We start from the raw sequence: 14432 nt of genomic DNA, 5'->3' as shown, positions 1-14432 counted from the left end.
TCCAGGGCACTCCCCTGGGCCTCCTCCTCTCCCTGGGGTCACTTTCGCTGCCTCCTTCTTGACCTCTGCTCTCCCTTCCACTCCCCAAATGCACGGCCCACTGCTTTCTCTCCCGTTTCTCCCCGTCGTGGCTCTGACGGCAGCCTCCTAACCAGGCAGCACCAAGGGCCCCTACCGCCCTCTGTTCCTACCACCCTAGCCTCACGTGGGCTGTGGTGAAGCTTGCTCACCAGTCTCCCTGCCTCCGGTCTGCTCTGCCTCAGTTGGTCAGAATGAACTTCCTAAAATACAAAGCTGCCGTACCACACCCTTTCTGAAGTCCCTCAGTGAACCCCCAAAGCTAACAAGATAAAGCTCCACCTCCCACCCACCCTTGATGTCCCTATGGTCCCCAAACACTTCCTGTCCACTGTTCACATTCTGCCCCCACTGGATTGTGTCAATGTCACCTCTGCCTTTGTCCAGCAGGAAGTGCAGCAGACTGACAAGTAAATGACAGGCACGAAGGCTGCCTGGCTTCTGGGAGGTCTGGCAGTGGGGACAGAGCAGTGCAGGCAGGGGCGGCGAGACAACCGGGAAAACCAGAGGCAAGTAGGAAAGCTTCTCACCTTCCCGAATCTGCTGCCCACCGCAGTTCGTGCGCACCACACTCGGGTCCGCTGGACGCCCACCCGCGTGCCTCCGTGACCCTGCGTGCCCCCAGTGACAGTGCCAGTTGGCAGAGAATGACACACCGACCCCTTGGCCTGGCAGCATCCCAGCAGCAATGCCCTTGAGGAGCAGAGGGTCAGGAGGATGCAGGCTCAGGTTCTCCTCCCCAGGCACCTGCACTGAAGGCACTGCTTGGTTTCACTCAAGAGATTATCTGCCTTTTCAAGGAGCCGCCGTTCTACCTGCAACGCCCTTCCCAACTCCCTTCCCATTCCCCAAACCGCCCACAAGATACAAACCCTCTCAGCCTCTGAGGCTCCATGTCCACGCCCCAACCCCAGGCAGCAAGCCGCCCTGTCCCGTGTCCGCAGGCCCCTCAGCGCAAGGGTGCGTCGGGCCCCAGCCCCGACCATCTGGGGGCAGCCGGCCTGAGAGCTCAGGTCTGACGGATTCTGAGTCCCATGCTCTTCACCACTGTGCTACCGAAAGTGCCGCCTGTTCTCAGGGCCCCCGGCTCCCATGCGGCCACCACTGAACTTCCCGTCGAGCAGGCCCTCACGTAACACCTAGCGCCTATTCAGACTCCCGCTGGTGGGAAATAAGGGCCGCAGCTTACCAGACACTCACTGCATGCGGGCTCTGAGCTCAGTGCCCACGTGCCCATCGCATGGCAAAAACCACGATTTCCCCATTTTACACGCCAGGACAGTGAGGCACAAAGAGAGTGAGCAGTAACTGGCCCAGAATCCGAGCTGGAGAGGGCGACTCTGGGAGAGACCCAGCTCTGTCGGATCCGGCCGTGCTGGTCGGCAGTGCTGGTCGGCAGTGCTGGTCGGCACACCATGTGGGGCGAGCAGGCCCGGCAGCTGGGCCTGGCCGGCACCCTGGGCTGCGTGCGGAACCTGCGCACTGGGCTCAGTCAGCACCTTTGCAGAACGGCAGCTCCCCCGTGATGCTGCTCCGATGGAAATTAATGACAAAAACAGTGCTGACATTTAAACTGGCTTCTGAGAAACTGCTGGACCTTCCAGTCCACAGCCTGGGAGCTAGGCAGAATGACAGATCTGTTTGGTAGGGAGACAAAGTGCCACCCTGAAAATGCGCCTTCTCTCAAGGCTGCTGCTAGTGGGGCCCCTCCGAGAGACGCCCTTCACAGTGCAGCCCTTGCCCTGGCCCCTCGCCCTAGCCCCCTGGCCCTGACCCCCAGCCCCTGGCCAGGAGGAACCCACCCAGCCCCCGCAACCTGATCCACCACAGTGGTGAGAGGGTTCTAGGCCACAGCTCGTAAGTTAAACACAGCTGTGAGCTATTATACTGCAGCGCTGTAGCTGGGTTAACTCGCCAATTCCTGATAAAAATTTTCACTTGTTAGAGTCACCAGGGAACGGGGCCGTCATGGTTCCACATTTGCTAACTTCCATTTTCCTTGGTCTCGGCCAATCCTTAACTCACCGTCTGCCTGGCTTCCTCTCAGCCCTGGGACAGTGCTCTCACAGGCCCCCTCGCCGAAAGGAGCAGACGCCAACTCTACCCTGTTATCGACAGCATTTGGAAATCTGAGTCTTCAAAGGCTGAGCTCGCCAGGCAAAACCCTTGCTTTGGGGAAAGTGGCCACACCGCAGAACAGGGCCCCTGGTGATAATGTCCCTGCACTGGGACCCCTTCCTCTGGCCGTGTGCCCAAGCACAGCCAGAGCGTGCTCTGCAACAGCACTTCCCTCGTTCAGTCGTTCACGCATTCTCCACTCATTCAGCAGACATTGACTGAGCATCTACTATGTTCTGGGCACGGGGACAACAGCAGGGCTCTCAGGAAGCAGATCTCCAGAACCAAGAGCACGTAACCCTCCTTTTCCACCCTGGTGCTTCCAAAGGCCTTTGGGGGAAGTGAAGAAGGGAGGCCCCCCTGGGTGCAGCAGGTCAGTGGCAGGAGTGGAGGGAGAGAAAATAAGAAGAACTGAAGACAATTAGAATTGCAAAGAAATGTTAAGCTTTAACAGTAGTCTACAGGTTATTGTAATATCCATATTGTTATTTTAAAACTATTTTTATATGTGATGGGATAATATAAAAAAGTAATAATTTAATGTTGTTAGGATCAAACTGTCAATGTCAAAAACAACATATAAAAAAAGGGAATTTAACAACCCTGTAATGTTAGATTGGGAATGGCAAGAGCAACATTGTGTTGGTCACGATTCTACAAGATAATGTGGTATAACGCCCAACCCTCCAATCTCAGAGCTTACAGCAACAATGTTTATGCTGAGCTGTAGGTCTGCAGAGTGACTGCAGTTCGGCCGACCTCTGCTGGGCTCCCTTGGGCTGGGTTGGGCTGGGCTGGAATTCCACCTTTGGGTTTGGGATTCAGGCTGAATGGGCAATAGCTACCATGGACTACACCACGGAGCACACCATGGAGCACACCACGGAGTACACCACGGAGTATACCACGGACTACACCACAGAGCACACCACAGAGCACACCACGGACTACACCACGGACTACACCATGGACTATACCACGGACTACACCACGGAGCACACCACGGACTACACCACGGAGCACACCACGGACTACACCACGGAGCACACCACGGAATACACCATGGACTACACCACGGAGCACACCACGGACTACACCACGGAGCACACCACGGACTACACCACGGAGCACACCACGGACTACACCATGGAGCACACCACGGAGCACACCACGGAGCACACCACGGAGTACAAAGAGTGGGAATTCCAAGAGGACAGGCAGAAGCTTGTCGTGCCTCTTACCACCTCAGTTCACCACTTGCATCATTACCACTTGTGCCTAAGTCACAGGGCCAAGCCCAAAATCTATACAAGGGGGCAATGTACGCCACCCACAGGGAAGTTGCAACAAGGATGAGGAGGGAAGAATTGTGAAGAAATGACATCACCTGCCCTGATTACAATCTCATGAGTTTTCCTTTCAAAAAATAAACATGCCCTGGCCCTGTCCACTGCAAAGACCTAGCAACCCAGCAGCAATGGATGCCCCACACCCAGGTGCTGGTTCCTAAATGCCCTTCCCCACTGAAAGAAGCCAGCAGCCCTGACGGAGTGAAAGCCCGCATCCAGGTCTCTGGGAGGAAACGTACAACAGCACACTGGGCATCCCTGTTGTTCCAAAGAGCAAGGCTGCCATTAAAAACGAACGGGTCGTGCCAACAAAAGATGGCAGGAAAGGGCTCCCATTGGTTGGGGGCAGGGCCGTGCAGGCATCAAAAGAAACAGTGACTGACTGACCAGAACACAGGCTCCAGCCCACTGTCACCCCAGGAGTCAGAACTTCCAGGGATGGAGCTGGGGCGTCTGGGTGCTTGGCAGAACCCCACCCCACCCCGCCCCCACTGACTGAGGTGCAGCCAGGCCCCAAGGGCACCCGTCCACAGGCCTCCTCACCCTCAGGGAGGCCGGGCCACGCCCAGGGCCCGCCCTGCTCTCAGACGCTGGCCTCTGCTTCCGGAAAGTCTTGCCTACAACAAACTTAAAACTGTCCCCTATTCATGTCCTTCCAACGCTGGGGTGGTCCAGCCACAATGTGGCGGGCATCTTCAAGGGGAAACAATTCTAGTTTTCAGTCTGCTAACAAAAATAAGAATAAGAGAAAAATAAGAACAGAGAAAAAGCTGGGGTAGCTCCCAGGGTCCTCCTTTTAACCACAATGTTGACAATGACAATAAGGAACAAATGCTTCCATTTTTAGCTAATGCACCATAGATCCAAGGCATTCAGGTTTGGGGTTTCTCCAGATACCTCAAAGCAACTAGTTCTTAATCTCCACTCAGCCCCAGAACCCTCTGGTGAGCTTTCACAAAATAGGGTTGACTGGGTCCCAAACGCTGACCCACAGATGCCGACTCAGCAGTGCGGGAGGCATCTGGGCGCCCCACGTCACAGTGATCTGTGCCGCCCAGGTGATCTTGACGCACAGACACAACTGAGAACCACTTCTCCAGGTTCATCGAATCTTGAAAGCAAAACGCCTCCACCTTAACGTCTTGTCACAACTTGAAACCAGCTATGCCTTGGACGAGGTACCTTCCAAACTGCAGTGCCCTGGGGGACAGTCTTGGTCTGCCCCTACTTGTGCCTCTGAAGAACTCCCCACCCCTGCCCTCCCACAGTCAGCCTGAGCGGCCATCCCATTCTCCCTGGGCACACGCAGGTTTGGGGTTCAGGGCTCACAGCATGCTGGGCTGCCCTCCCCAATGGGATATGAATAAAGATCCAAACGTCTGAACCACTGCAGATCAAAACTAAGCAGCGACCATGATCAGAAATAGTTTCGGCTGAGAACTAAGATGACCGTCAACTCACTACTCCCCCAAAAGGCTCCAAGAGGCAGCGAACAAGTTGTTTCAGTTGTTTTAATTAGAAAGGATAGATAACTCCACATAAGATAAAACAGAAAGAGGCTGGAAGTCAGCCAATTCGAGAAAGCAAACAGCTTTGCTCCCCAAACCTAATGGAACACGACACACATGCACACACAGAGAGCACAGATCACTGCCCTGTCTTCACATAAATGCTGACAGCAGCTACCCACGCTAGTTCCTTGCTATCTCTCGCAGGGGTGTTCAACAGGCAGCCCGCAGGCCGCACACAGCTCAGGATGGCTATGAATGCGGCCCAACACAAAATCGTAAAATTCCTTAGAACATGATGAGATTTTTTTGGTCATACGTGTTGCAATGTATTTAGTGTGTGGCCCAGAGACGCCAGAAGGCTGGCCGCCCGCGCAGGTCAGACACCAGCTCCCAGAGGCCTGGTCCTCTGTTCACTCTGTATTCAGAGCTGCCTCTCTCGGTCCTGATGGCTGCCCGACTGTAAGAAGAGCACATTAGGAGTGTTCTGGAACGCACAGCAGCCACCTTTGCTTACAGGAGACACGTTTTGACCTATCCCTGCACCCCTCCTCTCTGAAATCTGCACCCACTCACGAGCTGGCCCCTCCGCTGTGCCTGCTCGTCTTGGCCATGCACCCTGACCTCAGTCACTGAACCCACACTAGACACAGGGCTCTGCTGGGCTGGACTGAGAGCTGCTGGTGTCGGTCTAGCAGGTGGCTCAAGTGAGAACCATGTAAATGCGAGCCCTGTGGGGAGGCCGTGGTAAAGCGTGCGGGCAGACGGGAGTGAAGGCAGAAGGAGAGGGAAAAGCGGGCGCAAGAAGCGAAGATGGCGTGTATACTGGGTGGTTCGCCAGGCTGCCTGAACTCCGCGTCCACGCTCTGTGAAATGCCCCTTCTACCCTGCAACAAATTCCTCTCCTGCCCATCACAGCTACTTGGAAATGCATTTCTATGACTTGCTAACAAAAAAGAACCCTGACTGAAATAACTATAAAGCCTCGTTATCAACTGCTAAGCATTTCCAGGAATTTTTTTAAAATCAACTTTTATGAGTCAACTTGTTCTTCTCCACTGAATACGCTGCTTCTACAAACGCACAGTGCAACTGAACGTAAACACGAGTGTGTTTTGCTGAAGCACCTGGTTTCAAAATCAGACATGAGGCAACCACCAGAATTGGGGGTCAGCCAAAAGAAAACTCTCTAGAAGAAACGTTCCCTCGCGCCCCCTTCTTGTCAGGGACCGTCATCAGCAGGCAGAGCCTGGGACGGGCAGTTAGTGTGGCAGGACCCGGCTCAGGCATGGAGGCCACGGGTGCCAAGGGCTGCAGCCCTGCCAGAGGGGCCCTGACGCGGAGGCCAGACGCGGGGGCGTTCTCTGGAGAGTCCGACACCTGGCTTGAAGAGGGAGTGCCATCGGGAGTGGGGTGTCTTGGGAGCTCTCTTTAATGGGGCGGAGAGCAATCACACGCGTGTACAGAGACTTCGAGAGAGAAACTGAGAAACGGAGTCACTCTGCTGTGGCTGTGGGGACAGCACAAAGGATAAGGTACAGACCTCCGGCTGGATGGCTTTGAACACGGGGATGTCCATCAGCGTGATCTGGCTCTGCAACAAAAGAGAGGCGGCATTAGAAAACACGGAGGCAGCAGCTGTGCGACTTTGAGTCTATTTGGAGCAGTAACACGTGCTTAAAAGTTACACCTCACCCCTTGAATAAAAATCAAGATAGAATAGAGTAAAAACACAGGCAAATTTCTAAAATGCCTCCCCCATCCCTTCCCTCATCACAAGTCTTGATCCACACCCTACTTCCTTGGATGTGAGATGAATGTCCAACTCGAGAATTGGTAATAGTTTGAAGTGTGGGACTTAGAAGAAGGGGAACACTTTTTAGTTTGGATATTTTTATACAATTTAAGTTTTTCCCAAGCATGAATTACTTTTGTAATTTTAAAAAGTTGGCGATACTACAGATTAGAATGCTAAACAGAGACACCGTCACTCTCAATTTAATTTTTTTTAATTGTGGCTTATAGAAATTGTCCGTTTCTTCTGAAGTCTAAGGCTCCTCAAAATTATACGGTAGCACAACATTCAAGACGCCCCAGCAGCGGACTGTTTATTCCACAGCCCACAGTACATGTGATAACTACAGAATTTGAGAGCCAGCTTTTGGAAACTTTCATAGCAAGTTACCACAACACTCCTACTGTCTTTTTAAAGTATTAGTCCTCTATAGATTGGAAATGAAACAAAACAGACCCTTCACCACGACCACCTGCGAAGCAGTACCGTCGCCGGCACAGAAAGCACATGTCTGGTCAAAGGCTGTTCCCATCATTACAGCAACGTAATAGAGGCATTGCCGCCAACAACTGCTCAGGCCAGAGCCCTGCCTGTCTCCGCAGGTCACAGGGCGTGCCAGGTGTCAGAGAATAGACGCGCTGTGACAGCCCGGGGAACGGCGAGCCAACAGCCTTCATACATACGCCTCCGAATGCGAGAAAACACCCTGTCCACCCAACAGAGGTCAGCGGGAGGACACGATGCGGAGGACACGATGCCAAGGACCCAACACGGGCTCTGGAATCCACAGGTACAGGTACGGGTCTGGTGCTGTCCCCTAACAGCAATATTCTGTGTGACACCTGACAGCTCTCCCAGTCTCAGGCACCAAATCTAGAAAACGGTAACGACAGCCTCTATCTTACAGGATCTCAGTAAAAATTCAAGACAAAAGGCGCAGAAGGCCGGGCACCTGACAGATGCTCTCTTCATACATGTGTGCTGGCGGTGGGCCTGGGCATGGTGTGCACGCATGGAGAGAGAGGCTCTGCGTACGCACACGGGGGAGAACAGCACTGAGCAGGGAGGGAAGGAAGCAGGCAGCATTGGAGGGGGACCCCTCCGTCCCCTCTGAAAGGCTGGTGCGCTTCAGGGCACAGAGGGGAGACACCGCCACTGACGGAAGCCCAGCAGGGAGACAGTGGGTAGCGTGGGGGTGAAGCACCTGGGAAGCTGCCCTCTCCCACCTCCCGGCCCACCCACCGGTAGTGAGGGGGCACTGGACACCAGCATGCGTGGATCTGGCCCTCATAATCTGGTGTCCAGTGACAACTATGCCCTGAGGCCTCTAGGCTGGTGTGTCTGGCGGAGGCAGAGCAAACAGACTGGCATTCCTCCTGCCAGGCCCGTGGAGACTGTTGGCCCAGCGCTCCAACACTTGGGTTAATTCTGCCGTCCTAGGGAACAGAAAGGCCTTGTGAAAGCGCATTTGAGCCGGGAGCTCAGAGGGCCTTGGAAATCTCCCCCGCCGCCCGAGCGAAAGCCCCGTCCGGGAGAGCCGGCAGGATGTTTGCAATGCCGTTTAGGAAAAGGACCAAAAGTCCACTAATGTGAAAATGAGGGAACTTCCTTTCCATCCTGCCATCAGTTCTAGGGTTTGCTACTGAATTTCCGAATGATTTATTAAAATAGAGACTTCATGTTTCCCATACTTTTTGGATGGTCCAAGTTTCGAACATTCTGATCCCTGCTGACTGTAAATCAGAAAATGCGTTCAAGTGTTTTATTCTAAACAAACAAGATCGACAGGGGTCACCAGGCTTAAAATAGACTGGTTGGTCCCAAACATGCAATCTGAGGGTTTTCAGAGGGTTCCGTTTCTATCCTCTCAATTCCAACCAAAAAGGATGCAGTGTCCAGAGCAAGGATATATCAATATGCAGGTAAAATCATCCAATTACAAATTTCAGAGCACTTTACTACAAAGCTAACACCTGGGAAACAGGTGGCTGCTGAGCCATCCTCCCCTGGAGGCTGGGCAACGCCAAGGCAGCCGTCTCACCCAGAGCTGGAGGGGGGCGCTCGAGGCCCGTCCATCTCCTCAGCAAGCTCTCAGCCCTCCTGCGGAGAGGCCCCGCTTCCTAGAGAGAAAGGGCACCCCTCCAGGGGTGTGGCACCCCCCCACAGAAGCACAAGACCCAGACTCATCTCCTAGCAGCACACCAGAGGGGTGGGGAGCACGCACCAGGGCTGACGAGAACACTCACGAACTAGCATCTTAATGGCTTCTCCTTATTTCTAGAAATGAAGCCTCAACACAGGATGTCCAATTAAGCTAGTTACTTGGCAATGCTTTCCTCAATCCTGACCCCTTCTCCCATGTCCTCCTTCCTCCTAAAATTCCAGCCTTTTAGGGAAATGATCAAACACCGCGTATCTCAAAACGTGTCTGTCACTGTGCATCCTTCAGAATGGAGAGACCCACAGCACCCTGGCACAGTGTGGCCGTAACGAAAAAGGCGGGGTATTTTGTGGGTGAATGAAAGCTGCCTAGCCAGAAAGAAAAGAGAAACGTCTTGCGCATGTTAAATGAAGTGTGTCTCCTTTCCTGTAGCGGCCCTGGGCTGTCCCTTCCCAGCTGCAACCTCACTTTAAGGGCCTCCCAGCCCCCAAATAAACTACCAACAACAACGAAGGCTGTTGGCCCATCAGTGGGGAGCCTTACACAGGCCGATCTCTTTCAATGCGAGGGAGTTCAGATCGCTTGGCCAGTGCAGAAGCAGGAGGGCTCACAGAACACGAAGCGGCCGGCTCCAAAGACACATGGCTGCTTCTCCTCCCAGGGCTGTGGGAAGCCCATGGCCGGCACAGTTTTATTTTATTTTTTTTAACATTTTATTTACTTATTTTTAGATAGAGGGGAAGGGAAGGAGAGAGAGTGGGAGAGAAACATCAGTGTGTGGTTGCCTCACATGTGTCCCCCGCCGGGGACCTGGCCTGCAACCCAGGCATGTGCCCTGACCGGGAATCGAACCAACGACCCTTTGCTTCACAGGCCTGTGCTCAATCCACTGAGCCACACCAGCACAGTTTTAGAACCGGAGTTGAATGAATGCAAATTAAACAGGAAGATGCGCTCTGTCATCCATCAGTGCCAACCAGGCTGATGGGACTAGGCTCTGCTTTGTTTGTTCTTCTTGGAAAGTAATCTGGCAGTAACTCAGAAAAGTCTTTAACTTCTTATTTTTTTAAATGTCAAACTTACAAAAAAGTTGCCAGAATAATATGATGAACTCTTATAACCTTTCACCTACCTTAACTAATTATTAACATTTCCCCTCATTTGCTTTATGTCTATGTATATAATTATACATGCACATTTTTTCTGAGCCATTTGAGAGTAAAATGCAAATATTATGACTCTTCTCCCCTAAATCCTTCTGCCTGTTATTTTCCAATAACAAGATGACCTGCTTACACAATGGTAAACTTATCACAGTCAGGAAACTCACCATTAGTACAACAGTATCATCTAATACACAGTCTACATTCAAAATCTGCTAATTATCTCAATATTGTTTTTTACAGCAATTTTGTCTTGCTTCAGGACCGTTCCCTACGTTGCGATGTCATCTCCTAAAAAGCGAGATGAGCCTGCTGCTGGCCCAGCAACCCCGACCCCTACAGACAGAAAAGCACTTGCGTAGAAGGAGACTCTGCATGGAGGCAGCATTTCGCTACAGACAGAAATCGAGGTTCGCTGCACCGTTATTTTTACTAGCAAAAAACTGGAAACAACCTAAAAGGCCACCAAAAGGGACCTGTAGAAAAAAAGAACTCATGGTGACATCCCGGACCCCGGAACGTCATGCAGCCATTAAAAACAGAACTGGATCGTTCGTGTCGCCCTAGAAAGACGTCCACGATTGACCGGCTGGTGATACAGACAGGCTCCTGCATGCTCTTCGCTTCTTTCAGCCACTGAAGAATAAGGGGACTGCGACCTATCTGTAGAGCACCCCCAAGGAAAAACGAGAACCTTTTAAGTCATTTTAACCCTTTTTATTATGAAGTATCACACACTTACAGAAAACCGCATTAAACAAAGTCATGGTTTGATGACTTGTAATAGTATGATAAATAAACACCTTGTAACCACCGCCCAGGTCCAAAAATAGCCACGCCAGTCAACAGATGAACAGACCAAAAAAGTGTGCCACACATGCACAATGGAGTGTTATCCATTGTGGAAAGGAAGGAATTTCCGATTTCAACCTGCCCCGAGGTGGATGAACCTTGGGGACGTTGCACTGAATGAAATCAGCCAGTTGCAGAAAGACACATGCCAGGTGATTCTGCTTATGGGAGGTGCCCAAAGTAGTCAAGTTCACAGAGACAGAACGTGGGATGACATTGAGGGCAGTGGGGAATGGAGAATTGTTTAATGGGCACAAAGTTTTGGGTTTGCAAGATGAATACAGCTCTAGAGATTATATAGAGGCCATATAGCACAATACTGTGAATGAGCTTAGTACTACTGATCTGTACACTTAAAAACAGTTGAGATGGTAGACAGGGCTGGGCGGCTCAGTTGGTTGGAGCGTCGTCTCATACACCAGAAGGCGGCAGGCTCAACTCCTGGTCAGGGCACACACCTAGGTTTCAAGTTCGATCCCTAGTCAGCGTGCATATGGGAGGCCACTGATCTGTGTGTCTCTCTCTCACATCAATGTGTGTGTATGTGTGTCTCGCTCAAGTCAATAAACATACCCTTGCATAGGGATTTTAAAATATATAGTTAGGATGCTAAATGTTATGTTACACGCAGTTTACCACAGTGTAAAAAAAGTCACCTCAGACTTCCTCCGTGTGCTGGGTCTCCTGTCAAAAGTCACCACCAGCCTGACTTTCCTCAAGTGTATTCATAATTTTGCCAACCCAGTGCATGTACCAAGGCATCACAGCGTCTTCCTGCCTTTTTTAAAAGTTCATGCGTACTTTTAAGTCCTTTTAACCCACAGGCGCTCCCTCCACCTGTGTGTCCTTTACAACGCATCCGCTGAAGAACCCTGCCATGCGACCCCCACGGCTGTGCACGCTCACGGCGGCGCAGTTGGCGCACTCCTCTGCCCTCGGTGTTCCCTGCCAGCTGGCGGCTGTGCCCAGAGACTTGGTCCGGCACCAGTCGGACTGGCAGTGAGTGCTGCCGTGCTGTTTTGTGGGGACGGGCAAAATTCTTCTCCTTCTGTGATGTTAGTGGCTGCTGATGTTCAATGCTTAGACCTATTCCCACACTGAAGTCACAAAGTGATGCTCTTCTAATTCTATCACTTCGTTCCCATTTATTAACTGAAATAAATTAACAGAGAGAAACTCTCTCTCATCTACTATTTGATTACCCAGAATAGTCCAAAGGTGAAATGCAGGACGAACACTGGATTCTGTCCTTCTATTTCTCAGTTTCTAAGAAAATAAATTGGCTCCCTATCATCACCCAGTGACGACCTATTGTCTGATGGGTCTCAATCAATTGCAATTAATTGATGGTAGACATGGCTATCCTTTTCCAGCTCATGCTGCCCCAGCACTGGGCAGAGGGAGTCCCCTCCAGCTCGCTCCTGAGTCCCTTTGACACGACCCTAGTAGTCCCTGACAGCTTCCTCGCTGGTACTGGAAGGAGGCACCAGGTTATCTTGAACGTGTCCTGTCACAGACTTGGGACCAACCAGTTACCTGAGAAGCCATGGAGTCTTTTAGTGACAAATAATGTTCCAAGACCACAATCTGGAATTCAAACTGATACTTCAAATTCAAATTCAGAACGTCTTCCCCGCAACTTACTCTTCTGGGTTACATCTGTATCTCCTTTCTTCTGGATCAAACATCCTGGCCTCAAGGACACAGGGTGTGTGGGGTTACGGTGCCCCGTAACTGGTCACTTATTTCGTCCTGTATCATGTACACGGTGGTCTCAGAACGACACCACCGATGCTAACACTGTCAGTATAATTACTGCGGGAAGTCGTGAAATTTTGCCTATTTTCTCTCCTTCCTCCTCCTTTTTATAGTGTACACCAAATATACTAGTCATACGGTGTCTATTACACGGGCACACAGCTGTTACACACTACACCTTCTCCCGGTTAGTCCTTACGTAGTCTCGACTCTCCTGTAAGTGCGTGCTTGCTGCCCTCCACCAGGCGTGCGAGTGACGGGCCTCCAACCCTCCTCACTGCCTGGAGCCTGTTCTCCAACAGCTTCCTCAGAAAGGCTCACAGGAGGAACGTTCCGAGGCCTTGCGTATTCGTGATCGTTTACAGTGCCCTTCGTACTAGAAGGTCATGCTGGACATAAAAGTTTTGGCTCATATTTTCTTTTCTTTCCTTGATTTATTTGTTCTTCTACTTTCTTTCGGCAAAAAGTGCTTTTGTCAAAAAGACTAATGGGGTTCTGATGTCATTTCTCTTATAAGCGGTCTGCTGTTTTGTGTAGGTGCCCGAAGGACTCTCTCTTCCTTTAACATCCAGCAGGTTACCATGTCGACGGTACTGACCACTGGCATCAACACCGTCGCCCTCTATCCCCCGCTCTTTCGATATGTAATTTTGAATCTTTATTTTATGAAAGTTCTTTAAATTGTAGTTTAAGCATCTGTTCAGTTCCACTGCTTTTTTATTCTCCCCTTCCAGGTATTTTTATTATCTGTGTGTTGTGTCTTCTTCGCCTATCATCAGTATTTGTCACTTTTTCTCAGTCTTATTATCTCCTTCTTCATTTGATATTAACAATTTTCCTGCCTTCAGGCATTTTCTCTTATGTTTATCTATTCTTGTGTTTCTTCTAGTTCAACTTTCATTTCCAGAATTGTATTTTTATTTTCATTTCTCTCCTAAGTTCTGTCACCTCATTCCTAAAATTTCTCTACTTCAGATTTATGTCGTTGAAGGCTCACAGCACAATCTCAATGTCTCTGAGCTTAGTCTGAAACAGAGAATTACAGTTTTCGACTGCTTCGTGGCACGTCTTTTTGGCATACTTTCCTTATCTATAGGAATCTTCTCCTTACTGTTTTTAATAATAACTTAGAGATTTGATCAAAATAACTTCATCTTCTTTTTTTAAATAATTTTTTTATTTAATTCTTGTTCAAGTACAGCTTTCTGTCTTATATTCCCAACCCTGCCCACCCCCCCGCCCCATGCTCCCCGCCTCCCTCCCCTTTCCACCCCCCCACCCTTAGTTAATTGTCCATGTGTCCTTTATACTTGTTCATGTGAGTCCATCCCCTTTTCCCCTATGATTCTCTCCCCTCTCCCCTCTGGACCCTGTCAGCCTGTTTCGTAATTGAGTGTCATTGGTCACATTTTGCTTGCTTGTTTGTTTTGTTTAGATCCCTGTTAACGGTGATATCATATGGTATTTGTCTTTCACCGCCTGGCTTATTTCGCTCAGCATAATGCTTTCCAGTTCCACCCATGATGTTGCAAAGGGTAGTAGTTCCTTCTTCCTTTCTGCAACATAGAATTCCCTTGTGTAAATGTACCATAGTTTTTTGATCCAGTCATTGACCGATGTTCATAGCAGCACAATTCACGATAGCCAAGA

General features: G+C 50.7%; 1 protein-coding gene across 9 annotated transcripts in view; it reads right to left on the bottom strand.

Annotated features, from left to right (window-relative positions):
• Window positions 1-14432, bottom strand: part of RALGPS1 (Ral GEF with PH domain and SH3 binding motif 1) — a 230959-nt gene that overhangs the window by 182409 nt on the left and 34118 nt on the right. For all 9 annotated transcript variants that reach the window (XM_037036964.1, XM_037036969.1, XM_037036970.1 and 6 more), the window contains exon 4: window positions 6597-6647. In XM_037036964.1, the coding sequence (XP_036892859.1) occupies window positions 6597-6647 (51 nt within the window). The remainder of the gene's footprint in view (window positions 1-6596; window positions 6648-14432) is intronic.

Source organism: Sturnira hondurensis, unplaced genomic scaffold (assembly GCF_014824575.4).
Source record: "Sturnira hondurensis isolate 20B ecotype Veracruz unplaced genomic scaffold, ASM1482457v3 Scaffold0022908, whole genome shotgun sequence".
Taxonomy (NCBI): Eukaryota; Metazoa; Chordata; class Mammalia; order Chiroptera; family Phyllostomidae; genus Sturnira; species Sturnira hondurensis.
Note: the sequence above shows the minus strand (reverse complement) of the source record. Positions and strands in the feature narration are given on the sequence as shown.